At 37.4% G+C, this 26,988-nt stretch overlaps 1 protein-coding gene across 1 annotated transcript in view; it reads right to left on the reverse strand.

Moving 5' to 3' along the window:
* The window catches only part of lrpprc (leucine-rich pentatricopeptide repeat containing), a 55,494-nt gene extending 48,295 nt beyond the window's left edge, over positions 1-7,199 (reverse strand). Inside the window, exons 1-9 of the mRNA XM_079439737.1 lie at positions 6,961-7,199; positions 5,061-5,284; positions 4,845-4,967; positions 4,644-4,765; positions 1,578-1,636; positions 1,378-1,464; positions 1,172-1,298; positions 835-979; positions 379-536 (exon numbers count right to left, since the gene is read on the reverse strand). Of these exons, the coding sequence (XP_079295863.1) occupies positions 379-536; positions 835-979; positions 1,172-1,298; positions 1,378-1,464; positions 1,578-1,636; positions 4,644-4,765; positions 4,845-4,967; positions 5,061-5,284; positions 6,961-7,136 (1,221 nt within the window). The 5' untranslated portion in view covers positions 7,137-7,199. The remainder of the gene's footprint in view (positions 1-378; positions 537-834; positions 980-1,171; positions 1,299-1,377; positions 1,465-1,577; positions 1,637-4,643; positions 4,766-4,844; positions 4,968-5,060; positions 5,285-6,960) is intronic.
* Between the last annotated feature and the right edge of the window lie 19,789 nt (positions 7,200-26,988).

Raw genomic sequence — 26,988 nt, forward strand, 5'->3', positions numbered from 1 at the left:
ATACAGTGATATAAAAACACTTGCACTGGGATTCAATTTTGAAACGTGCAGTGCTAAACCAAGCTTTCTCACCGCCCGCCAACCAGTCGAATTTCAGTAGGCGGGATTTACAATTTGTGATGTCACAAATACAGGAAAACAACTTTGTAGTCCAAACGAGCCATTCGCTGTAGTTCTTGAAAAGGGATTTAAAAAAAATGAAATATCTCCCTTTGGAGTGGACTTTGAGATCTGAAACTTTGTAGATCGTTTTATGCCCAAACATACACACTACAGGCTGACTAAAATTCAAAAAGTGAAAAAGCATAATAGGACCCCTTTAACATACATGTACACTTAATATGCACTTATAGAAATGTGTAGGTTGGTTCCCTTTACCTTGTCCATATTGACGCAGTGGCGAAGAAAGAAGTTTCCCAAGTCTGGAGAGTCACTGGTCTGTGACTCTACCAGCAGGCCGGTGAAGCTCTTCAACACAGAAAACGCAGTCTCTTCATGTCCATGGGTAATCAGACTCAAGCAGAGGTTCATAGCGTCTGAGGAAATAGAAACAAATGGGTGGGTCAGTATCAAAATAAAAAAACTATATCAATTATTGATAACTTTCCCAAAATCCCATAACTTCTCACTGCATCAATATTGTATGTATCCCATTTCTCTAATTGGACTGGGTTCATATTTAAAACACTTAAAATAGAATACCACTTTGAATACATATGGGACCATTATGGCTCAGTATGGACCACTATGGTAAGCGCTTAGGGCAAAATTCAAAGCTAATGGTCCCATATTCCTTCCACTTCCATGACATGACACTGCTGTCAGCAGACATACCTGGCACATATCCCCTCTCGTGACGCATGCGCTCCACAATCTCAGGCACATACTGCTGATGGCCGGCCTTAGTCAGACTGAAAACCACCTGCATCAAATCTCTGTCCATCAGAAGGATATCTGCATTCTCCACGGTCTCTAGAGTCTAGAGGAGACAAAATATGATATATATTATTACCTAAAAACAAATACAAATGAACAAGAATATCAATTACTGCATTTTAACTTTATACACAACCTTTCAAAAATCTGAGGTCAGCAAGCTGTTTTCAAAAACATATAAACCTTATACACAGCATTCTCTTATGAGTCCATTTCATCACCCATAATCACAGACCTGTTTAATTTTGGCAATATCGCCTTTGTCAGCATACATGTTGAGGAGAGAAAGGTACGTGTCTGGGCCCGGCTCAATCCCTGCATCTTTCATGACTGATAGGATGCCTTCAGCACTGTCCATGTCCCTGTACAAACACAAGTCACTCAACACAAAGGTACCAAACACAAAGAAGAAGCACCAAATCAACGGCACTGTCCACTCACCCTACACGGGCATGGCCTGTCACTAGCGAGTTGAACACAGCTTCTGTGATGGGCAGATCTTTGCTCTTCATAAAGCCCAGGATTGCACTGCAAGAAGTTGCAAAATAAACAGTTACTTCAATTTATTATTACATAGAATTTTACATAATTCACACCACAAGGGTAAACTAATTTGCCAAAAATCAGAAATCACAACTCACCTTGCACCTTCAATGTCGCCAACTTCACAATAGGCTGCAATGAGTCTCTGATAGGTCACCTAGCCAGTCACAATATAAATGTAAATAAACATGGTTTCCAATTAAATTCCCTAGCTATCATCAGTGATAAGACTATATATCTATATAGCATCATTTTGTTGCACCTTGTGTCAGTCTTACAGTCTAAAGTCGTATCAATAGATTTTTTCTGTCCTTGAAGCTGCGATGTAGCAACACACACACATCTATACAAATATAAACATACATACATATACATACAGTGCCATAAAAAGTTTTTTTTGCCCGCTTTTTTTTTGCATATACTAATTTTTTTTTATTTTTTTTTTTGGACTAGCCATACCCAGGTCTCATTACTTGCCAGACCTGTTGAATCAAGAAATCACTTAAATAGAACCTGTCTTACAAAGTGAGCTTAAGCTTAAAGAGCAACACATCATGCCGTGATCTAAATTCAAGAACAGATGAGAAACAAAATAGTTGACATGTATCAGTCTGGAAAGGGTTATAAAGCCATTTCTAAGGCTTTGGGACTCCAGCGAACCACGGTCAGAGCCATTATCCACAAATGGAGAAAACTTGGAACAGTGGTGAATAGGGCTGGGTATCGTTCAAAAATGTTCGATATCGATACCGATTACCTTGAGTTCGATACCGGTTCCTGAACGAAACTTTTTTCGATACCAATTTTATGAAAACAGTTTTAACAAGATTACATTATCTCAAAAAACTTTTTTTTTTTTCAGCTTGTTGACATGTATACAGACTCAAAGACTCATCTCCTGAGCCACTGCACAAAGGTACAAAATATATCCAACACAATAAATCGGTACAAATAATTTTAATAAAGCTCAAATAGTTTTCAGTTTACACTAGTGCGTGCTCGTTTTAAAACGCATAGCTCAGACAGAATCATCATTTCTATTCATTTATTCTAGGTTGTTAAAGACTTCAAGAAATTTAAAATCTTTATCCACTTTCATAAGTGGATGTTTTATTTTCTTTCACAATATGTTTTATTGTTATTAAATTCTATGTTGTAGTGTGTCTAATTATTTGAATGCATAAAAACTACTTAGTTTATTCAAATTTATTCTTAAAACAGCCTTATGAAATGTTTTCTTTTCCCTCAGAAATTCTGTGTTCTGTATCGGGTTTTCAAATGAAGGCATAAAACATTAATTTCATTTTTCTTTTAAATTAATGAAAATAAAACTATTTATTTTGGCAAACAAAATTTTACTATTAAAATTAAAACATGGAAGAAATATTGTGTGATCATTAATTAAAAAATAAGAGTTTTGATCATTTTAACAGTAGCCTAGTAGTAGCAGTATGTGCACTCTGCTGAACAATATTAATTTATTTCTGCCGCAGTGTTTTCCAAGTTAATCTGAACTTTTATTTTGACGGGTTTCCGGGAATACCTTTACAGTTCTGTGTGTATATGATATGACGCAAGTTTTACTCAAATCAAACGGTAAAATGCTCATGAAGTGACTCTCAGAGCAGTTCTAGAGCTGTTGTTCATGTGTTTATGTCCTAATTTAGTGAGACGGCAGACGCTGAAATGTCACGCGAGCTTCAGTCTGTGTCAAGTAAGCGAAACTGCGCGATATAGAGAGCAGACTGCTCCGTACGCTTTCGAATCGCTCTCGCGGATGTTAAACACTGATCAATCAGCACCGCGTCACTTCTAGTCAAACACACCTAGTGCTGCAGGCTTATTGGCTCACTGACGTTAATGAGATTAACCCCTTAGGTATCGAAATTTGGTACCGAACGACAAGACGTTTTTCGATACTCGGTGGTATCGAGGCAATTCGGTCGGTGCCTAAAAAGTATCGAACTCGATACCCAGCCCTAGTGGTGAACCTATCCAGGAGTGGCCGGCCTACCAAAATTACTCCAAGACCACAATGACGACTCATCCAGGAGGACATAAAAGAACCCAGAACAACCTCTAAAAAACTGCAGGCCTCACTTGCCTCAATTAAGTTCAATGTTCATGATTCAACAATAAGAAAGCGACTGGGCCTAAATGGTACCCATGGGAGAGTTCCGAGGCAAAAGCCACTGCTGAACAAAAAAACCCACAAAGGCTCGTCTCACATTTGCCAAAAAATATCTTGATTATCCCCAAGACTTTTGGGAAAATATTCTGTGGACTGATGAGACAAAAGTTAAACTTTTTGGAAGGTGGGTGTCCCATTACATCTGGCACAAAACCAACACAGCATTTCATAAAAAGAACATCATACCAACAGTCAAACATGGTGGTGGTAGTGTGATGGTTTAGGGCTGCTTTGCAGCTTCAGGACCTGGACGACTTGCCATAATTGATGGAACCATGAATTCTGCACTCTATTGAAAATCCTGAAGGAGAATGTCCGGCCGTCAGTTTGTGACCTCAAGCTCAAGCGCACCTGGGTTTTGCAGCAGGACAATGATCCCAAACACACCAGCAAGCCCAACTCTGAATGGCTCAAGAAAAACAAAATTAAGGTTTTGGAGTGGTCAAAGTCGAGACCTAAATCCGACTGAGATGCTGTGGCATGACCTTAAACAGTCCTTTCATGCTCGAAAACCCTCCAATGCGGCTGAATTAAAACAATTCTCCAAAGAAGATTGGGCCAAAATCCCTCCACAGTGATGTGAAAGACTCACTGCCAGTTTTCGCAAACGCTTGATTGCAGTTGTTGCTGCAAAGCGTGGCACAACCAGTTATTAGATTTAGGGGGAAATTATTTTTCACGTAGGGCCAGGCAGGTTTGGACAGCTTTTTTCCTTTTAATCAATGAATTCATTATTTCAAAAATGCATTTTGAATTTGCTCTGGTTAGCTTTGTGTAATATTAAAATTTGTTTGATGATCTGAATCTTTTAATTGTGACATATGCAAAAAATAAAAATAAAACTTTTCACGGCACTGTACATATACACACACATATACATATATATATATTTTTATTTTTTCCCCCCTCCCAACATTTCTGGTTACTTAAAATAAATATAATTTACTCCATCTTTAATTAGAATTAGACTAACCCTGTTCGGCTGAACATTAGCAGCTTCCATTTTACCAAGGAAGTCGGTTGGAGAGAATCTGAACTCATTCTGCAGGTACGTCTTGAGCAGGGCATTGTAATGACTCACATCATAGGTGGCGCCTGTAGCAAACAGCAATATGAGAGTTAAAACCAGATTTAGAAGTACAATGAGGAACTGTTCAATTCTCTCTACACATACCCAGTTCTTGAAGCTTATCCCAGATCCGTTGTGACAGCTCTACGCGCTCAGACAAGGGAACCTCAGGAAGCAGAGAGCCACAGCTTCTCAGCAACAACAGGGCTTGATTTCCACTTGGATATCCTATCGGAAATTATTTCAGAAATGAGATGACATGCATGAGATTTATTTATGGAAATGGATGCAAAAAAGATCCTTAAGCAAACAGGCAATTACCTGCTCTGCAAATATCATGGAAGATACGCAGCAGCAGTGTTTTGGTGACCCTGCCTGTCCTTCGGACTGAGCTGTCTAGTTTGGCCAGAGCCCAGTCAAACTGCTGAACCTGCTTGGAGCGGACCGCCACACTGGGCTCATCCTTCACCAGCCCCCTTTGCTCCGGGACAACACCATACTGACGACAGCTCACACAGGGCAGGGTCGATCTGTATGAGGACAAACTGCAAAAACATAAGTGTATACAATTAATCCACATGCATGGCACTACAAGAAATGAAGGTGGTCACTACAAAACCAATTACAAAATTAACTGGCCTCGCTTACAAAAATGGATAAAATCAAAAATAAAATCCTGCCCATGTTTCATGCATAAGTATGGGTTATTGCATATATAATTTGTTGGTCACACTTTAGAGACTAACTCTCACTATTAAATAGCTATTAACTACAACTTTTGCCACAATAAACTCCTAATTTGTTGCTTTGTTTAGGGATCTAAAATATGGTCATACAGAATAAGGCATTAATATGTGGTTTATAAGTACTAATAAACAGCCAATATGCTAGTAATATGCATGCTAATAAGCAACTAGTTAATAGCGAGAATTGGTTCTTAAAATAAAGTGTTACAGTATCATCGAAGATAATATAATTGTTTTAATAATGTGCGAGATGACATTATCAAGTGTGTCACTCACTGCCAAACAAAAACACACGTTGACAGTGTCATCTCGCACATTATTAAAACAATTATGATATTATCACTTGCTTTGTTCCTGAATGATTTTAAACAAATAATTTAATTTGAATGAATGATTCAAGGACTTTCCTCCAACCTCTCGGTTGTAGATTTATATATAGAATTGTTCATTTTTCAATATTAAGAATTTTATTTTGAAGCAATCTCAATCTCATAATATTTACACAACTGTAATTACAGTGTGAATACATTTGTTACCTCTGAGCTGCACTAAATAGTCTATTTAAATGTGCATAAAAGCCACTTCAAATACAGATTCTGTGTTTTCTCTGCAGTGCAAAGATGGATTTTGTTGATACTGTTTCATTTGATTTGTAACAGACGGTCTTACAGTGTTTCATTATAGTAAAATGTATTGATTAAATACAAGAATTTGAAATGATGACATATTTAAGTAAAAAATAAATAAATAAATAAAAGTAAATGGTAAAAATGTAATTTAAGTGGGGCAAGTATCACCACTTAATGAAAAGAGAGAGTTCTGTCCCTGCTGTGAATTAACCACCACATAGAATATGAGGAATATGAGGAAAACTCTGAGTAACCAACAAGCAAGAAACAGACTAAACGTTGGCCAGTATGATGTGCAGTATTTTGAGACGGCTCAAAACGACCTTGGCATGTTGACCTTTGACTTTTGGCACATGTTAGCATACGGCTTACTGGAAAACTAGTATTAGCCTAAAACAACTATACACAACAATACACTATTGTATTATATGGACACGTTTATTTTAATTTTAGGCTTTTTAGTTTAATGGATTAGTGGTTATGTATTTAAATTAAGGCTTTAATTCTACTACTTTGTTTTCAAAAAGGCAGATAGGAAATTTATCTGACAGAAAAATGTTATAAGCATTACAAAGAAGCTGAAAGAAAAGGTGTAATGGTTACATTCATATGTTCATGGGTCACACATACTGCAGGTTATGAGCTAATACAAGAAAGCCACATCTCTCTCATATAACGCCATTAGATGATAGATGTAGGCCTTTTCGTTAAAATTTGGTTAAATAACCTGCATAAAGCACGTGATCAACGTGTTATAACTGCACAGTACTGTTATAGGAGTGATCACCTTTCAATGACAACTGCATGATCTACACACGCATGGCACAGAATCATGCTGCGTTATACCTGTATACATTTAAGCGTCCCGGGACTGTCTGGACACATAACCCTGCACGTGTAGTCCCGACCGCTCCGCTGTAAAGACGACCAGCTGCCGGTACATGTCTGCTGTTTCCAAAGACCTGAAGCAATGCAGCCGGTGAACATTTAAGGAGCCGGGCTGATCTTAAGAGCGCAGCCATGTTTAGCCTTCAGAGAGAGAAACGCGAAGGGCATCCGCACCACGTGACAGGCCAGAGAGCAATGGGCGAGACCAATGTGTTCATAGGGGGGGATTCAATCTCCTCAAGTGCATTGTTGTTCAAATTGCTCAGAGTCAGATGCATTCCGTTTGTTAATTCTGACAATATTACGGAAGTTACTAAATTTACGCAAAAATATACAGCGGTAGGCTATACGCAAATAAGCAAGAATTAACAATTGGTATTAAGAATATTTCCCTAAATAAATACTATAGAGATATGCTTGAAATAATCTGAACTAAAAATATAATCAGTTTGCCTTCTAATGAAATAAATATAAAAAAAAAAAAATAGTGTATGCGCAATAATTAAAAAAAATTTATAAAAAATGAACATGTATAAATAAAATGCAGAAAATACACTTTAGCTTGATATAAAACTTAAATGTTACTCTTTTTATTTCAGTATTTAATTAATTCATTATTCAAATTAAATTAATTTGTTACGTCAAGGGAACTGTTGAACAGTGTTATTTTAGTATTATTTATATACTACAATAGTGTTTATTAATAGTTTGAATTCGCATTATATATATATATATATATATATATATTAACCTTTCTTTTTAGTTTAAGTTTCAGTAATTTTGTTACGTACTTTTGTCATTTGTATTTGTTGTTTTTTATATATATTTCTATATCGCTCTATATATCATTTTATTGCAGTTTTAGTAGTAATTACTTCATTGTATAATTTTTACTTTAACTTCTAACTTCCAATTAAATTTTTTTCATGTTTCGATTTTTCATCTAGTATTTATTTTTTATTTTATTTCAGCTGTATTTCAAATACTGAATATGATTTTTTTATCAGTTTTAGTTTAAAATAACAACCCTGCTTAAACAATGTCGAAGTAAACATGAAAATAATTTCCAATCTGTGACTTCAACATTTTACAATTTAGCATGTCACATAAAAACACTATAGTCATTTTTTACAAAATGTGCAATATATTCCTGATCTTATTTGATGTCTATAATGGCTGTACCCAATCCTAATTGTATTGTCCTTGTGAGAAATCCAAATTCATTTCAATTTCAGAAATGTATGTGTTGGATTGAGCTTGCCATGTGTTTTTAGCTTGATGAGAGACACATTGTTAACCAGCTTACTGGAGCTGGAAGCTGATTGGTGGCAGCTTGAGGTCAGTTTTGGAAAAGGTCAGCTAGATGGGGTGTTGTCAAGCACAGACTAATGCCCACTGGGCCACTCTGTCTCGTGCTAGGCATCAGGGGCCAGGGGGCCCCAATTTGTCAGACGTGTGGCATGCCAAACTTATTTCCATGGCTGACACACACTGCAAGCCACCCGCACAGCAGTACCCACTACACAGCTGACAGGTGACAGTGAACAGGCATTGCCTGCCAGGCATGTTGTTTCACCCTCTTGAGAGTCTATCCCTGTCTGCCGAGTCCCCCACAGTGGGAAGATGTTGGGGTAGGGAGGATGCTGAGCTGCTTTGGCAAGGCATGGTGAGCAGCAAGAATAGCTGTAATGTGAATTAAAAACTAAAGAGCAGAGCTTGCTAATTAAATAAATAGATAATGCAAATACTTTAAATGTATAAAGCAGACAGGCAGCAGGACTTTATCTGTTAGAGCAACTCTGAACCTCCCCATACTTTTCAGTGTGCTTTTCAGCACGCACACACACACACACACACGCACACACACGCACACACACACAGTTCCACTATGCCTTAAATATTTCAAAATTTAATAGCATTTATCATATATTGTATGAGCATGTTATAAATCTAATATGCAACTGGAACTTCTCACTATTTGTATCACTCCACTTGTCTGTGATTGCACGTTCAAGACAGACATTACTTCTGTGCAGTAGTGGTGGGGATTCTACATTGATACACCAGTTGTTGGTGACAAGTGATTGGCTATATGAATCGATCGATACAAAAACAAGTGTCTAATGAGTGAGCCAATGAAATATTCACTCAGCTGAAGTTTTCTAGGGCACTAATCCATTTAGGACTTAAACAAGTGACTTATGAATGAGGCCATTGAATCATTCACTCAACTGATTCACCCAGTAACAGAAAAGTGAGCAAGTCATTGAATTATTCACTCAACAAATTCATTCAAAAATACTGGCTGCATCCGAAAGCTGAAAAATGCTGCCTTCGGAGGATGCTTTAGGCATCAAGGCATGTCTGAATCCAACATTAGCTTAAATAGACTTGTCTCCTGCTATACCTTCATCTGATCGATTTTTGAAGGCAGCATAAATGTATCCTTCACTTTGATATCCCACAATCCTTTGCGTTCCATTCCATTATGGTTTGCGCTATAAAAAATAAATATGGCATCTAAAAGTTGCGGTTGGTGGTCAGTTTGCGTGTAAATATATTTTTCACAAACTTTTTTAGATTTTGATGGTATTTCTAATGATAATTAAAATGATTAAATATTTGCTTGCTTATCACGTAAGCTCACTCGGTTTTGTTGTACATCATGCGGTCCCAGAAATCTGTTTCGTGAGGTTCCTTCATGCATAAATGCTGTCTGCAAAGTCATTGCCTAAAAAGGCAGTGAGGCAACAAGTCAGAAACCCAAGCTTTATGGTGCAGCCAATAATTCTGTAACGGGGCAAACAAGACGTGAGACATGCGGATCCAAGTGCAATTTTTATTTATGAACATAGTAACTAAACAAGCAGGGTCAAACAATGGCAAACAGGTATTGAACGGGCAAGACACAGAGCAATCCTAGGGCTAGCGAGAGTCAACGATCAGCGAACAATATCCAAAAGGACAAGGCAGAGAGCTAATCCAGGTATACGAGCAGTAGTCCAAGAGAGATGCAAACAGAGTCCAAACGGCAAGGCAAAGGGTAAATCCAGGAAACACGGCAAGAATCAAAACACTAGAAAAACACACAAGGCAAGACTATGACAACAAAGTGGGTTCCGTATCGCAGCTAAAACTAGGAAAGTTATAAATGCAGAACAATACTGGAACTAAACAGAAAAACACAGACTGGTTCGGTAAGGTAGCTAACACTAGGGGAGTAATAAACGCAATACAATACTCGGCAGAGAGGAAGAAGAAGTCCATGGTTTAAGTAGGGTGTGTGATTGTGTGATAGTTCTCAGGTGTGAGCGTGATTAGTGCAATCAGCTGTATATGTGTGGTTAGTGTAATGGATGATGGGAATTGTAGTTTGTGGGTGAAGTGCAACAGTAGTGTGGTGCAAGAGTCAATGTGATGGAGGAGTGATCTCTGGTGGTGAGTAAACAGAAGTCCACAGACCAGATTTGTGACAAATTCACTATACAAAATAAGTAACTTATGAGTGAGTCATTGAATCATTCAATCAACTATTTTTTTTTCTAAAATACCGATCCTTTCAGGAACTAAACTGTGGGTCACTCTGAAATGCGCAACTCAGCAGGCCCTGCTTTTGGATTCATTTGAATTTTTAAGCAAATACACACAAAATAACTGCCAGTATTGTCCCTGAAAATAAGTTAATAAATATGAACTTCTTCATTGAACTGGTAAGCAATATCACAACATAAAGACCATGTATCTCAAAGTTTGCTTGTGTCACTGAGCTGTTAAAGAATTAATCGCCGACCCTCACCTGCAATGTCAGCGAGCACATGCCACTCCCGGAGACTCGTACCGTCAGTTTACTTCTTATTCCGAAGGGAGCCCTTGCTTTTCGTTGGCATGAGAGCTAAAAGTGTTGAGCTCAGGGGAAGAAATATCTCAAGGTCACTGAATTATAGAAGAGAGATGAGGTGAGCTGAGAGAAAAGGCCTGCTCCTTTCCCCCTCTCTGTTTGCTGAATGAACTCATGAAGGATCTGTTCTGTTTTTCTGTAGCATGAATGCATCGGTGTTAGGGATTTATTATTCATCAAAACTATCAATTATTAACTGATTATTTTCCCTCTTTTACAAAAGATTTTTGCTGATCTTTCTTCCTCCTACTCATAATTGAAAACAATGCCCCACATATCGTTCTCATTTTCTTATTCAAAATCCTCCTAGATCCATCTGGAAAAGTTTCTACCATGGAATACAGAATACTGCATTATTTATGACTTAATGTCTGTCAGGTTGCCCAACAAAGCAGGGCACCAGCATCTTGTCACCTATAGGTTATGTCCAGAGGCCTCTGCCATTCCTTATTTCTTAATTCAGAATGGATGCCGTCTTTAGACTTTATGTTTTTATTGACAGCTTAAATTCAAGTGCCTCTGGAATATTTACCATTACTGTGGACACTAGCTATCTCAAAATATATTATTTTGGGAAAAATTAAGTGAAAATAATGTAAATAATTAGCAAATTTAAACCTCAGAGACTCGACTGTGCTACTGTGCTGAGCTACAGAGAACAGAGAAAGCTGGAGTGTTGAGGAAAGAGAGAAAACAGTCCGTCCCTGAGGATTTGTCCATTTCTGTGTGGATCAGAGAGTGTGAATGTGATGGCAGTTGCAGGGCTCTATGGTGTGAAGAGTGTTGTTTTTCTAAGATCCTTGTGAACCTTAATGTCACACATGAGGATAGAAGGCAGAACCATGGGCAGGAAACGACACCGCAAACACATGGAAATCTCAAGAGGCTGATAGACGTACAGGCAGCAGAACATGAGCACACAGTCTCACAGATCCAAGCTGATGTTTTCTCACATTATAAGTGCTGACCTAAAATCTCAGCCATGGCTTTTAGTCATCCCAAGAATGCAATAAGTCATAACATTCGTTTATATGAGGAAATTTGTTATTTTCAGAATCAAAATGAGCTTTATTGGCCAAGTATGTTTACACATACGAGGAATTTGTTTTAGTGACAGAAGCTCCACAGTGCAACAGAAAGACAGCAACAGGACAGGACACAGATAATAAAAGAATAATATCCAAATATCCAAATAGGCAATGTACAAAACAGCAAAAACACAAAATGTAATATAGACAATTATTTTACGAGGTGGCTAATTCGTACGACCTCACTCATACAAATTCATACGATTTTTGCTTAATCGTACGTATTTTACGAGTTGCCAATTCATATGAATTTGTACGAATTACCTACACCTAACCCTGGCCCCTAAACCTACCCATCACTGGGGTTTAGACAAATTGGACTAAATCGTACGAGTGAGGTCGTATGAATTTGTACGAAATTAACCACCTCGTAAAATACGAACGAATTGCCGTGAGATAGCGTTGGTCTGATATGTGCAAATTTTAAATGAAAAAAAAAAAAAAAAAAAAAAATAAGTAAGTGTGGTGAATAAATAATGTATAATAGAGTTGTGTGTTCCGCGTTTATTGTTGAGTGTTCATGAGATGGATTGCCTGAGGGAAGAAGCTGTTCCTGTGTCTGGTCGTTCTGGTGCTCTGTAGCGTCGACCAGACAGTAACAGTTCAAAGAGGGAGTGTGCTGGATGTGAGGGATCCAGAGTGATTTTACCAGCCCTTTTGCTCACTCTGGATGAGTACAGTTCTTGGAGAGTGGGGAAGGTTGTACCAATGATTCGCTCAGCAGTCCGGACTACCCTCCGTAGTTTTCTGAGGTCAGATTTGATAGCTGAGCTGAACCAGACAGTTTATGTGGTGTTTTTGTTTGGGCTTGTTTAGTGTTCAGGATTCTTTATGAATAGAATTGACAAGGTCAAAACAAAAACATTTATTTAAAATACTTTTTATTCTAACATTATTAATGTCTGTAATATGACACTTTTAATCAGTTTAATGTGTCCTTACAGAATAACATTTCTTTAAAAATATGTCTTACTGTTCACAAAACACCCTGTTGCTAACACCTCCACTGCAATATTTTGCCTTTGCCATTCTTCCAAATGGAAATTGCTCATAAGCTTGCATCATCCTTTATTTTCTGTGTGCAAGTGTACGTGTAAAAAACAGTGATAGTAATCTGTCTGATAAGACTGCATTGTGGCATTTGCCATCATCCATGTATCATTACTTCTATCATTATGTTGTTATGGTCATCCAGGGCCTTTCATGCATCATCACTTCCCTCTCCGCTCCTCATGACTCCAGTCCTGTCCGATTCCATCTCCATTTCAGCATGCGACGGCGAGCTCCATCCCTCCACTGACCTGTTCAAGCTTGACAGTAAAGGAGAAATCACCTGAGCCAGGCAGGAATGATGATACGCTACTGTAATGATGCCTCGGGCTGAAAAATAATTACCTGAGAATTATACATGCCTCTGTGATCAGTGACAGGACTGTTTCTACTGCACTTCCTGTGTTTGGGCTCTGATTGGGTAGGGGTTTTGACAACACACACACATACACCTAGTGTTTATCTCTATACTATGTGATGCAGTGAAGTGTGCAGACCTTACAACAGGCTGTCACTCCAAATGAGATGCACGTGGCTTCAAAAAGCAGATTGTAAGATTATAAATGACGCTTGTTGCTCTACATATAGTGTTTACATTTCTTTTTTTCTTTATTTGTGAAAAACTGACAGACAGCTCTTCTTATGTGTGGCTATTCTAAGTAACTCAAAGTAATTTTAAATATTTTTATAAAATATCAATTAAATATTATTTCATAATCACAAATATTTAATGTGTATATGTCAGGGTTTTGGGCTTGTTTTTCCTTGTTTTACCCCTGTCCTGGTTTTCCTTATTTGGTCATGCTCCTTTTCTTGTTTAGTTCATCATGATCCCTTGCATTTAAAGTTCCTGTTTGTTCGGTCTTCCTCTGTCGGGTCGACTCGTTACTTTTATAATACTTGTGTACACTACAATAACTAAAACATGAAATATAGACAAAAATGACAAAAAACAAAAACAGCAAAGTTAAGAAAACATAAATTCTTAGAAAAATAAAAATTTAGAAAACAGCTGTCTTGTAACTGGTACATAAATGTAGTCGATATACGAGTATGTTATATTTCAAGTTTTCTGAAGTCATAACAATTTAATGTGACAAACTGAAAATTAAATCATTATTCATTGGCATGTTTATACAAGTTCATGAGAGATGGTGTCTCTTTTTAATTCAGATCTTTTCAATGATTCGGTTCTTGGTTTTGGCTAATCGAGTCAGTCACATAAACCGTGTTCAGGTTATTTTGTCAAATTTTGTCAAGGGTTCGATATTTATTGTAGGGTTGTTTCAATAAGTTTGCACATTACCTTTAACCACAAACTGGTTCTAAATGTATGTAACTTAACAAAAATTATGCACAATTTTCCTGATCGAGGGAGGAACACAGCTTGCCAAGTGGCACATTTTACCCTACTCCGTATTTATCAGCATCTTATGCAATGTTGAGGCAAATCCCAGATTCCCACGCAGTTGAACAAACATTCAGCTCCATCACATCCCTCAACTGTCCTCATAGCATCTCACATTTCACACCCTGAATTAACATAATGCTGTAATGGAGTTGATTACTAAGAAGCAATTATGAGCGAGGCATTAGAGGATGCAAGTGTTCAGTCAAGCATATGCAACAGCGTGTCAACAGCCCGGCAAACCCTGAGAGCGACATGAAGCAGAGAGAAAGAAGACGCCTCCCCATAATATACAGCTGCCCTTTAGGTTATATTCATGGAGTCGTCAACATGTAATTGTCACATTGACATCTCAACCTGCAACACCTCAAGAGGGATTTCAGCAGATGTCCATTATAAAAATGAACTGACTTGAACTGTAAACCCTGAATTCAAACATTTTCAAAGAAATGCAACACACTCTGATGGAAATCTGGAAATTCACAAGTATTCATAAATGAATTGATTTAATGAATTGCACGCACACACACACACACTATATATTGCAGCTTTAGTAAAAAGTAATCCAAATACAAACAGAGACTTGACTTGAACACACTTGACATGAACAGAAACACAAACTCACCAACACCAGGTTACACAATTCAATATTTGACAGCAGACAATGGCAACATGAGGGCTATTTATATCAAACAATACAGGTCACATGACAAGAACCAACCAAAGAGAGACAAGACACATGATTAAACCAACCAATGAGAACTTGACACATTGAACAAAGGAACCAATAGCAGGATAACATGAGGGCAAGGGAATCACATGACTAGACAGGAACCATGACAAGGCAAAATATCAAAATAAAAGACACCAAACCCAAACCCCACGTTAAATATGTATATATATATATATATATATATAAGTGCTGTCAAGTGATTAATCAAATAAAAGTTTTTATTTACATAATAGGCTTGCTTGACTTCATGCGGTGCCGCAAAGATCGGCTGCTGCCTGTCAAAAGCAATGCATTCTGGTTAGAAAATTTGTCCGACTTTGATCGGTGCTGCAGCTGCCTTACAATTGCATGTGCCATGTGCCACCACAAAAGCAAAACAAGACCAGCCACCTACTGCAGGTCAGGCGCTGCAGTTGCTCAAAATCGGCTGCGAAAGCCTTGATGACGACACACTTTATCCTCATTGGCTAGATTCTGTGATGACAAGAACAACGTGTGTTGCGTACTTATTCTAACAATTCAATTCCAATAATACTCACAAATCTGTGTTTTATAACAGTAAAAACATTTTTAATGTAGTCGCACTTTTATATTGAGTCACGTATATATAAAAAAACCACTGATAAAAGCATATATACCCCCACTCTATTGGTATTTAAATAGACTAGAGTATCCACTGAACGTAAATAGCGTATGCTGTTCTGTGTCAGCTGTGCCACACGGATATATTGTTTTTGTTCAGATCAAAGCATAAACGACGTAAACAGCGTATCCGCGTGGCACAGCTTACACAGAACGTGGCACAGTTTACGTTCAGTGGATACTCTCCAAAATGGGCACCAGGCTGATGCGGCGGAGATGAATTGTTGATTTAAAGTCGTTATTTTTGTGTTCTTTGCATACAAAACGTATTCTCGTAGCTTTGTAAAATTACAGTTGAAGCCCTGATGTCACATGGATTATTTTACCGATGTCCTTGCTACATTACTGGACATTGATTGTGTTAATTACATTTCTGTCTATGGGAGGGTAAGAGAGCTCTCTGAATGCATCTTAATTTGTGTTGCGAAGATGAACAAAGGTCTTACTGGTTTGGAACGATATAAGGGTGAGTAATTTTCATTTTCGGGTGAACTATCCTTTTAATTTCGCCCCGACTGCAAGTGGCTACTCTCGCCAGCCAGTGGCAGGCTAGTGTAGTTCATCTCTAACAAGCCTAATATATGTGTGTATACTGTGAATATTTAAATTCAATTCATTTCAATTGAATTAGCTCAAAATATAACATATGTAAAATAATAATAACATAATAAAAATAATAAGCAGACAAAACATAATAATAAGAAAACTTCAAATAATTTAGCAAATATTCTATAATGGAATGGAACAGTATGAATACTGGATTCACTATTCTACTTAGTCCTGAGATTTGGTAATATTTACAAACAAATATTTTTAAAAAGGCTAAAAAATACTGATATATATGACCCAATGAGGTTCAATGTTTTGACCCAGAACACAAAATTCAATTATAATGAATTATAAATTATTATAATATTATATTATAAATTGGATCTGCTTCTGATTTATCACAACTTTTTAAACTGCAGAAGTTTAATTAACATATATTTGACATAAATTTCAAGATATGTTTAATTAGAAACACTGATTGCTTTTTGTTGTTTTGGTTGAGGGTTTATGTGCTTTGAACAAATCTGTGCTGAATCAATCAAATTCAAATTCAAATTCAAATTTTATTTGTCACATACATATACATACGTAGTACGACATGTAGTGAAATGTATTGTACGACTGTCCAACAAATTGTCCAACAAAATTAAGAAAAACCTCAAGTTTACAAAAATACAAATAGAAAAAGTACAGTAAACATATATACAGAAATAAACTAGCAATAAAATAATCATGTGCCCCGTGGCTTTACCAGACTTACACACTGGTGACATTGGGTGCCAAAAACTAGACACCATGTGCTGAAAACTGAGACAGACGTGCTGACCTTCTTCCCTTGGCTGCATGGTCTTCATCACCTTTGCTTCTTTCCTTGTCCACCTCGTCAAAGCCCGTTCCTGAGAGCTTTAGCCCAACTCTTCTGCCTTTTGACCCAAGCAGCCTTAAGCCACATGACATTTTGGAAATGTCTCATTGTATTTCCTCAATTTTTTTTTTTTTTTTTTGCATGATGTTTAGAGGGGTGGGGGTTTAGAAAATCCTTCCTCCATGTCAGTAATGACAAGACCAGGAGTAGGTGTGGAGACTTCAATCTGACCTGACCTTTTCCTCTCTACTTTGCAGCCTGAAGTAACATGTCTTCTGTCCTCAATCATTAAAAACGATGCCCTTTCCAATTCCATCACTTCCTCATCTGCTGTCCGCGGCTGTCATGAGATAAATGCAGGTTACATAGAATGGTCATTTACAATTTACACACAAACTGATTGGATAGATGAAGGGATATTATTGATTTTGTGCACATTCGGCATCTACTGTATGAAGCATCTTTGGTAATAATTATTAAAAAATTTACTAATATGTTATTAAAAGCGAAAGATGGATCTGTTCATGTTTTTTAACCCTTGCGTCCTAAGGGACATTTAGTTTTTTCCACTTCTGTTTTTTCAGTGATCATTGCAACCAGCATAGATTTGGTCAGATATGTGTATCTTTATTGGAATTTTAATATTTCATCCTCATTTTGTTTCATAAATATAATTTATGAATAAATAATAGGTACAAAAATAATAGGTACAAAAAATAGTTACACTCAGGACCTTTGGGACAAAAAGGCCCCCCTTTAAACCCACTAAAACTGCAGCATTTAATATTTAAATCATGCTTTCAATCAGACTTTTGAGCTATTGGCAAGTTTTCAAAATGTTTACTACTACTACTACTATTTATTTATTTGTACTATTTTCCACCTGATAGCATTCTGCTTCCGGTGAAAATATGAATAAAGGCCTCATGTAGCGAATCAATGCAATTTTGTAAGAAAAATATTCATATTTCAAACGTAATAAGCACTTTTCATTTACTTCCACCATCTGTCATACGTGAAAGCCGTTCCGGCGCATGACGCAGGACGTCGGAGTTGCGTGATTAGTGACTAACGGAGAGAGAACAAAACAAAATGCCGGTCATGAATTAAAGAGAAACACCCACCCACTGCAATAACATTGCTTGGACGAGCCAGGACAATTTTTAATATAACTCCGTTTGGATTCGTCTGAAAGAAGAAAGTCATATATACCTAGGATGGCTCTAGGGTGTGTAAAACACAGGCAAATTATTTTATTTTTGGGTGAACTAACCCTTTAACAACAACATTACTCCTGATGCATTATAATTTTTTGTGCAGTGTCAGATTTAAAAAAAAAAAAAAAAAAAAAAAACGCACTCATATTTGAACTAACCCTTTAATCATTGACATACCCAAGACTAATAATAACAATTGCTCATTGTCAAGTTCATGTTAATGCAATAACAATTCTATGTTTTATGTTTCTTACTGCTGTCTGCTTAAGTTGTTGAAACTTTTCCAATCTCAGTTTCATAATGCAAACACAATAATTCATCACAGGATGCCAGGGCACCCAAAACACTCCTCCTCATCCTCTCTTGCAGTTAGTTTGAGAGGCTCTCCATCACTGACGTCAGTGTGTAATGTCAACCGTGTCGTGTCAGATTGCGGGGCTGAGCTCTGAGGGGATGCCGGGTGGCTTCGCGCTCTGCTGAAGATACCCAGAACGGAATAGGTTCCCCCTGCTCCCTGGCACTTATCAGTTAGGGTCCGTGTGTCCTGAGGGAGAGAGATTACTGTCATGATGTTGCTACCTTCCTGCACATCACCAACACAAGCCCCCAGGCCTTTTGACTGCATGGGCTGTGAGAGGATCATGATTTTTTGTTTATTATTGTGATTTTTATTTCTTTACTTGTATTATTTAATGTATTTTAACTTTGAGTGATAGTTAGAGGGAAAATCAGAGAATGAGGTTGTGTGTGTTGTTTGACTCAAATGTGTCCATGTGCCGCCTTTTCTTAAACATAAATTATTATAACGTTTTGTTTGTTTTGTTTTGTTATGTGTGTGTGTTTCCAACACAAATCTGTTCAGTTTTTTTGTGCTCTGAACCAAAGAGGTCTATATTGCCTGGTTAAAGCTATCCTTTTCCATTCATTTCAATGATATCCTGACAGCTCTGCTTGGCTGATGGCAGCGTCAAAAGAAAGTACTTTGCAAGTTCAACTATCATGAACTGTGATTTACAGTAAGTAAACATGAAAAATATAAGTCTATGTTTTTAAAAGCCATCAAAAGTGAAATATTAGTGAAGAATATGATGAAAGAAATGTCAGAATACAGTACATGTATTGGAGACAGCATCTAACAGCAGGGGATAGATCCATGGTATCTAGCTAAACCTAGTTAAAAAAAATGTATCAGTTTTAAAAAATGTAATTAAATTTTTGCTCATATTTTAAAAAAGGAATTACAAAAACGGAGTGTCTATTTACACTAAGTGCAAATAGCCCGCCTTGTTGGCAAAGGCAATTTTCACTAACTCCGCCCACTAACGTGTGATTGGGTTATTCAACAATGATGTTCAACATCAGTTTCAGTGGCGTAGATGGTAAAGCGCGTGTTTTTTGACGCGATTGACCCGAATTCGAGCCCACCTTTTGCCGAACTTTTTCTCATATTGCATCAGAAAGGCATTTATTTTCAATAAAAATGAAGGAAATACTTAAAAAGTTAAAAATAAAAGTATCGGGTAGGGTTAGGAAAGGCCCAATATAATTATTATAATAATTATTATTGCCAACTGTTTTATAATGTACTACAATACTGCTGTACAGATAATTGCCACTACTTACAATAAGTAGTATAAATAGCAGAAAACCTTGCTATTTTAACATAGTGTAAATAGAATCTATAGCTATTTGCACTTAGTGTAAATAGCATATCGTTAAAAAATACTGTATTTTCACTTGGTGTAAATAGAATCCATTGCTATTTGCACTTAGTGTATATAGTATCTATCGCTAAAAAATATGCTATTTGGACTTAGTGTAAATAGCCGCTGCCTTAAAAAAGTAGAATATATTTATTTAAAATTATTTGTAATGATAATTACACAGCATTTACTATAAAAAAATTAAATATAATGTTAACTCTCAAGTAAAATAATAGCACCTGTCATTGCCAGAAATTCACTGTAAAAAATATGGTAACAATGTTTCATTTATTACAGCATGACATATTGGTGTTTGTATAATTTACAACTTACAGTATAACTGTAAATATTAAAGGAGTCATGAACTACCTTTTTTTACTATTTTGTACTGTCATCTGGGGTCCCCTTATAATGTTATCAAGATTTTTGCATCAAAAAACATCATTATTTAGAAGTAATAGGCTATTTTCATTAGAATGCTCTATCTGAATAGATGCGGCAGATTGTAGACTTGGAAGTAAACGCCCGCTGCTAGGATTGGCTAACAGCTGATTCCTCATAGACTGCTCATTCTGTGATTTAAGTAAATAATTCTAAACAAATCTGCAGTAAAATGAAGTAAACAAAGAACCAACATCTTGGCACTGCGCAGCGTCTTGTCTTTAGAGCCATCTTTATCATTGTTTCTGCGTAGACCTGCGTTCACCTCTCTTGCTATACAAGCACTAATCGGTGGGCGGGGCTAAACAGGCAGTGCTGTAGCAGCAGGCTTTGATCTTCTTCTGCAGAGGCAGTGTTTAGGCACACTGTTACGTCATAGCGTGGCAACCTGTCGTTTTTGGCAGACTGACTTCAATATAAGCTTTAAGATTATAAGTTTTTAGATTTTTTTCAATATAAGTTTTTAGATTAATGTGAAAGTTTTGAGTTGTGAAACTTACAGGATGTTTTATAGCAAAATGATCTCTTGTATGTCAAAAAAATATTTTTACAACTTTTGAAATCAGAATTTTGATTTCTCAGTTCATGACCCCTTTAAGTTTATTAAGTGATTTAATATACCACTTAAACTACCAAAACATGCTTTCTATGTAAAAATAATCATGATAATACAGGTGGTAAAACAGAAAGAATTTACTGTAAGTAAGCTGTTCATAAAACATAGAAAATACTCATATACAGTACAGATGGTGGACTGGACAGTGTCATGCAAACAAAGAAAAAACACCAACAGGGTATCACACTCGAGACTAAAATATTTAAGTAAACATTGACTAAACAACAGAACATACCATTGATAACAAAACTAAGAATAAACTAAATTATTTTTATAAAATAGAATATATGTGATGTGCCTTGCATGGACATTTTAGCATCACTGAGATACTATAATAGTAATTTTATTAATATTTAAACTGTTTTTATTTATATTTTCTAAATATATCTTTTTTAAATTTAGTTAACTCTCCCATACACAGACTCTACTGTGAACTCACAATATGATTGACAGACTGAAAGCAGAAAGTTTTCTGATTGGCTAAACAAATATCCTCATAGAAGGCAGTCACAAAGATAGGTTTGATATTTCAGAAAACCCAGTTCAGTGATATCCTTCATCTAAAATCACTTACAGTACATTTAAATCATTATTTCAGCTATGAATGTAGATATAGAAGAGACTGATTATGCTGTCAGAACAAATGGATTTGATTTCATCACTTGCAAAATGTGTCAGCCCTAAATATTTGAAAACCAAATTATATTTGTGTGCAGTGTGAACAAGGTCATGGTCGGTTTCTCCAGATGCTTTCATCTCGGCATCTTGACTCTCTGTCAGAAGTCATGTACTCATCTTCAGTTTCTCATCTCTCCCATTTCTTGTCCCCTCTCTCTCCCTCAGCCCTTCGTTTCCACATCCTCATATCGCTCTCGTGGCAAGAATCACATTAGATTGGGGGCCTGGACTGGCTTTGTTGATCCAAACTGCCTCCCTCATCTGTCATGGCCTTTCCGCACTCCATCAACCTCTCCTAAGGGAGGTCTCAAACCTTATCAGCCCTCATCTTTTTCATTCCTTCCATCCGTACTCTTATATTTGTCACAAAGATCTCTTGACCCCTGAGTTGAGTGACTTGGCCACGACAGTGGACAGCTGTCTGCTAAGCCACCTGCCCTTTGGTGCTCTGTCTGTCTCTGTATCTGTCTGTGCACTGGCCTCCAGTTCATCCATCCGCTCATCCTTCCATCCGTTGCAGGACTTCTCTGTTTGTGTAGCCCCTGGCTACTTGCAGGAGTGGGGCAGGGGTTTATGATGGGCAGTTGTCAGTCAGGGGAGGAAGGGGTGATGCGGAAGCAGTCACGGGCTTTCAGGATCATATGCTGGGTGTCACCTTCTCGCTGCCCTTGGGCAACGCAAAACCTTCAGTTACACGCTCCCAAACATACAAGTACTCTTTAAAGAGCATCTTCTGCTCTGTCAAAGAGCTAGAGAGATTTTACTCTTATTCCACTCATATGCACATGCTTCAAGGTTCCAGTTGAAATCAAAAAAGGTTTTACAGCCTGAAACCACCTGAAAGAACTTTTCACTAGTTCTTTAGAAAACCATTTAATGATGGCCTTATGCTGATCCAAACTCATTTTAATTTCTACCAAAAAAAATCAGCTGTTATCTTTGACACTTGTGTAACTATGTATGTATGTGTGTGTGTGTGTGTGTGTATATATATATATATATATATGTTATACCATGCGCAGGATGATGATAATGCATCAGCCAATGTGTAATTATGAAAATAAATAGAAACGTTTGCTTATTTAGTTGTTATAAAATGTCAAATATTAAAATTGTCCATAAGAAACCTCCATTCACAAACTTTTAAAGTATGCATAAGAATTTTGATATAATTCTTAGTGATATTCATATATTTTAAGTGTCATTCATGCTATTTAAAATTGTATTTAGTTGAATAATTGAAAAACCAAGCAGAATCCCATCTTAAAGGCAAAATTATTCTATGACTCATATACACATTTACATATTTTCCCATATTTTAATTAAAAATATGTCAATATAGCAATATGCAAATTTAAAGATTTCACTCAGTTAACCTGTAGTAATTAAAGTGAATATGTTGGAAATTAAATAATAATCCCATTAATTACAATAAGTATTCAATTTTCAAGTATTCAACCTCAGGGGTCTGTTCTTTCATTGATGATATGCAAATCTATCTGCCTGTGACCACAAAAGCATGTTCTTATAGTTTATCAGTGTGTCTGGATGACATAAAATCATGGCTCTCAAAAAATGTCCTTTTCCTAAATTCAGATAAATCGGAAGTCATTGTCTTTGACCCCCCTGAATCTAGAACACAAAACATACCTAATCTTGAGTTCTTAAAATTTGGTATTTCTTCCCAAGTGTGAAATCTGGGTGTGGAAATCGACAACGACTTGAAATTTGACAGACAAATCAGCTCTGTAGTGGGCTCTATTTTTTTTTTTCTCTCTCTAAAATGTAATCCTTTCTTTCTAACGCAATGTAAAAAATTTGATCGTTACACCCCTTCTGAGATCTCTACATTGGCTGCCTGTTCAGTACAGAAATGAATATAAAATCTTATTACTTGTCGTTGTCAATAAATCTTTAAATAATCTTGCACCATCTTATCTGATGGACTTACTCCACCTGTACACTCCTAAGCGAGGACTTAGATCGGGAAACAAATTCCTCCTTCAGATTCCCAGAACTCGCTTGAAAAAAAAGGGACAATAGAGCCTTTGAAGTGGCTGGCCCCACACTGTGGAATAATCTCCCGACCCAAATTAAAATGGCTTCCACTTTATCTGAGTTTAAATCTGCTCTCAAAACTCATTTGTTTGTCTCAGCTTTTAACATGTAATTTTAAAATGATCGATTATGTCTCTTTCTTGTATATCTATATTGTAATTATTGTATAGCACTTTGGTCGGCCGGCGGCTAATGTGCTTTAGAAATAAACGGAACTTGAATTTATATATACACACACACACACACACACACACAGACATAGAGAGATTGAGTAAAGCATGTCATACTCACAATACAGACCGTTTGAGTGTCTCAGGGGATGGACAACTTCCTTGCATGAGACATCTGGGGACAGAGGGTCACTGGTGAATATCCATCTCACACACCAGCAATCATGGCATCGATCTTGCTCAACCACCCTTTGACCTTGGCTTCAAAAACACACACTCTACATACTGCGTACCTTCCTCCTGCCCCCCTCAAACTTTACAGACACCATTCAGTGTTGCACTTTAATGTGTGCAGTAAAATACTATTTAAATGGCCAGCTACTTACACTTGCAAAGGCTTGCAGATCATGTTGTGAAGTGTGTGGGTTGGAAGCTGTGAATTCTGGGGTGGATTCCGCCGAGACTGAGGGGAGATGGAGAGGTCTTCACCAGACGCATAGCTGTCCACTCACGTTAGTGCTAGTGAGCTCCTAACTAGATGAATAAGTCAAGAAGAAGCAGACTGGCCTCATGTTAAATGTAAAAGGGCTAACAGTTCGAGCTACCAGTTCACCAGCGTGCCTCTGGTTGAGCCATTTAGGTGTGTGAACACATTGGTAGATGTACAGTTTGAAATACACCATATATATATGACTAAATTATATTAAACACTAATGAAAATGCACCAAAGACAACGACATCATATACATATAAATGAATAGAGAAATGTAGGTTGTATGAAACACTTGCCCACTTTGGCCTTGCATTATGGTGTGTGTGCTAATTGTTAGCTCAGTGGGACAGGGAACAGTTCTGCTGTATGCGGTCTAGAGTGCTCCCAGACTGAGGACCCTAGAGAGTGCCCTCCAACCTCCCTGTCAGCTACTGTTAGATCACACATCCATGGTCACAGACTGAGACAGCATGCACACACCAACTCAAACACTCTCACAGAGGTTCTCCTGTCATGGACCCTTTTCACAGACTGCTGCGTTTCCACAGTTAACACTGAAAATCTAGCAAAGGTAGCTCTCTCTCTAGGTAGTACAGTACAGTAAATGCAGTAACGCAAAAATAAAACACAAAATACACAACTGTAAATACAGAAAAACAGGCCAATTGTGTGTGGGTAGGATTACAGATCCTGCCATCTGTTTGGGTCTGGCCACAGGATCTCATCAACGTCACAAGCGTTCTCCTGCTAAGCAACGGGGAAAATAACGCCTTGTGTGCCGAATCCATCCATGGATTGACGTTACCTCAATGTCTCCGTATGCCTCTTCCATTGCCTGTAGAAGAGGCATGCGGGCATGTGGTTGGTAATATATGCGCCATGTCCAAGCGGAAAAAAATTATTCGATAGGGTTTAGAAATGGCGAGTAAGGGGGTAAGTATACAACTTCAAATTGATCATGGTTGGTGAACCAGTCCCGGATTGTACAATTGCTTCAATGTGATTTTGTGCTTTACCAAGACACGTCTGATCGTGGTAATGCCTGCTCGATTGATGTTGATGAATACTTGCCTATCTGCAACTGCAAGTATTTGTTCCCATAGCTGGTGGAGACGGATTGCATTGTTTGCTCTGATCATTTCCACAATGGCAAGTTCCTGCTGTTGGGTGAACAGGCGTTGCCGACCACCCCCAGAAGGTCTTCTAGTCATTCTGAAAAAAAATGCAACCACAAATTGTTATTGGTTTGGTTCTTATTTACAGTACTGTATACTGTACACAGTACTATAACATCTCAATGGTACACTGCTATGTACTATACTGTACTGTATGTTCCACAAAACTACCATTTGTTGTTACAAAAGGAGCACTAGCCAACTTGCAATACAGTACATGTGATACAGTAATGTGATATGGTACATTACTGTAAATACTGTAGATACAGTCTGGAGTGGAGAATTGAAGACATACCTGTTTTCCAGTCTGAATGTCCTTATGATGGATGCAACTGTGAACCGGCTTAGATGTGGGTGGACTGCACCAATGTGGACTTAGATGTGGGTGCACCAACATTGCTCTAATATCATCTGAAATATTGTTCCGTGGATAGCCTCTTCGACCATGTCCTACTCCTCTCTCTCTTTGTCTTCCTCTTCCTCTACCTCTTGCTCTCCCTGCCTCCATGCTTGCAAAGTTCTCAAAATGGCTCAACTGAGGCCTATTTGTGGTTGGCTGATTGGTCATCAGTTTTGTAAGTAAATGTTTTCAGGTGTGTGTCTAAGTGTTTTTAATCACCCAGTGTGTTTTGTATTTTGAATAGATGTGTTTTCCCAATGGTACCCATGAGATGTCATTTATGAACGAAGTGTCTTATATATGAAATAGTGTGTAGTGTGCAGGAGCAAGTGTGTTGCAGAATTGCAACTGAAGTGCAAAGCAGCACTTTTATTTAAGGTATGGTTACACTGCGTTTAAAAAAAAGCTTCAAGTTTTGTTACTTTGGTCTAAGCATGTGCCTATAGTGTTCAAGCAATAGGCAAAAACTGACCTCACCTCAAACTTTTGAATGGTAGTGTATGTGTTTGTTCATCTGGAAAAACACCCATCACTCCTCTGTATGGCAGAGTTTAGATTGCACTCTAAAGAAAATATTACTTATAATTTTCATTATCCCGAACTAGTTATTTTAATTTTATAATGAAACACAATAACATAAAATGACACTCTTCTTATGATCCTTGGTGACCTCTTTTGTCCTGATACATATTTAAATTACATCATCAATAATGGACGCTAAATATCAGTGACAGTTCTGCATGCAAGAGGGAACATCTTAACCCTTGTGCACCCTTATGGACATTTTTGTCCATTTTATTAT

The sequence above is a fragment of the Barbus barbus genome, assembly GCF_936440315.1.
Source record: "Barbus barbus genome assembly, chromosome: 18".
Taxonomy (NCBI): Eukaryota; Metazoa; Chordata; class Actinopteri; order Cypriniformes; family Cyprinidae; genus Barbus; species Barbus barbus.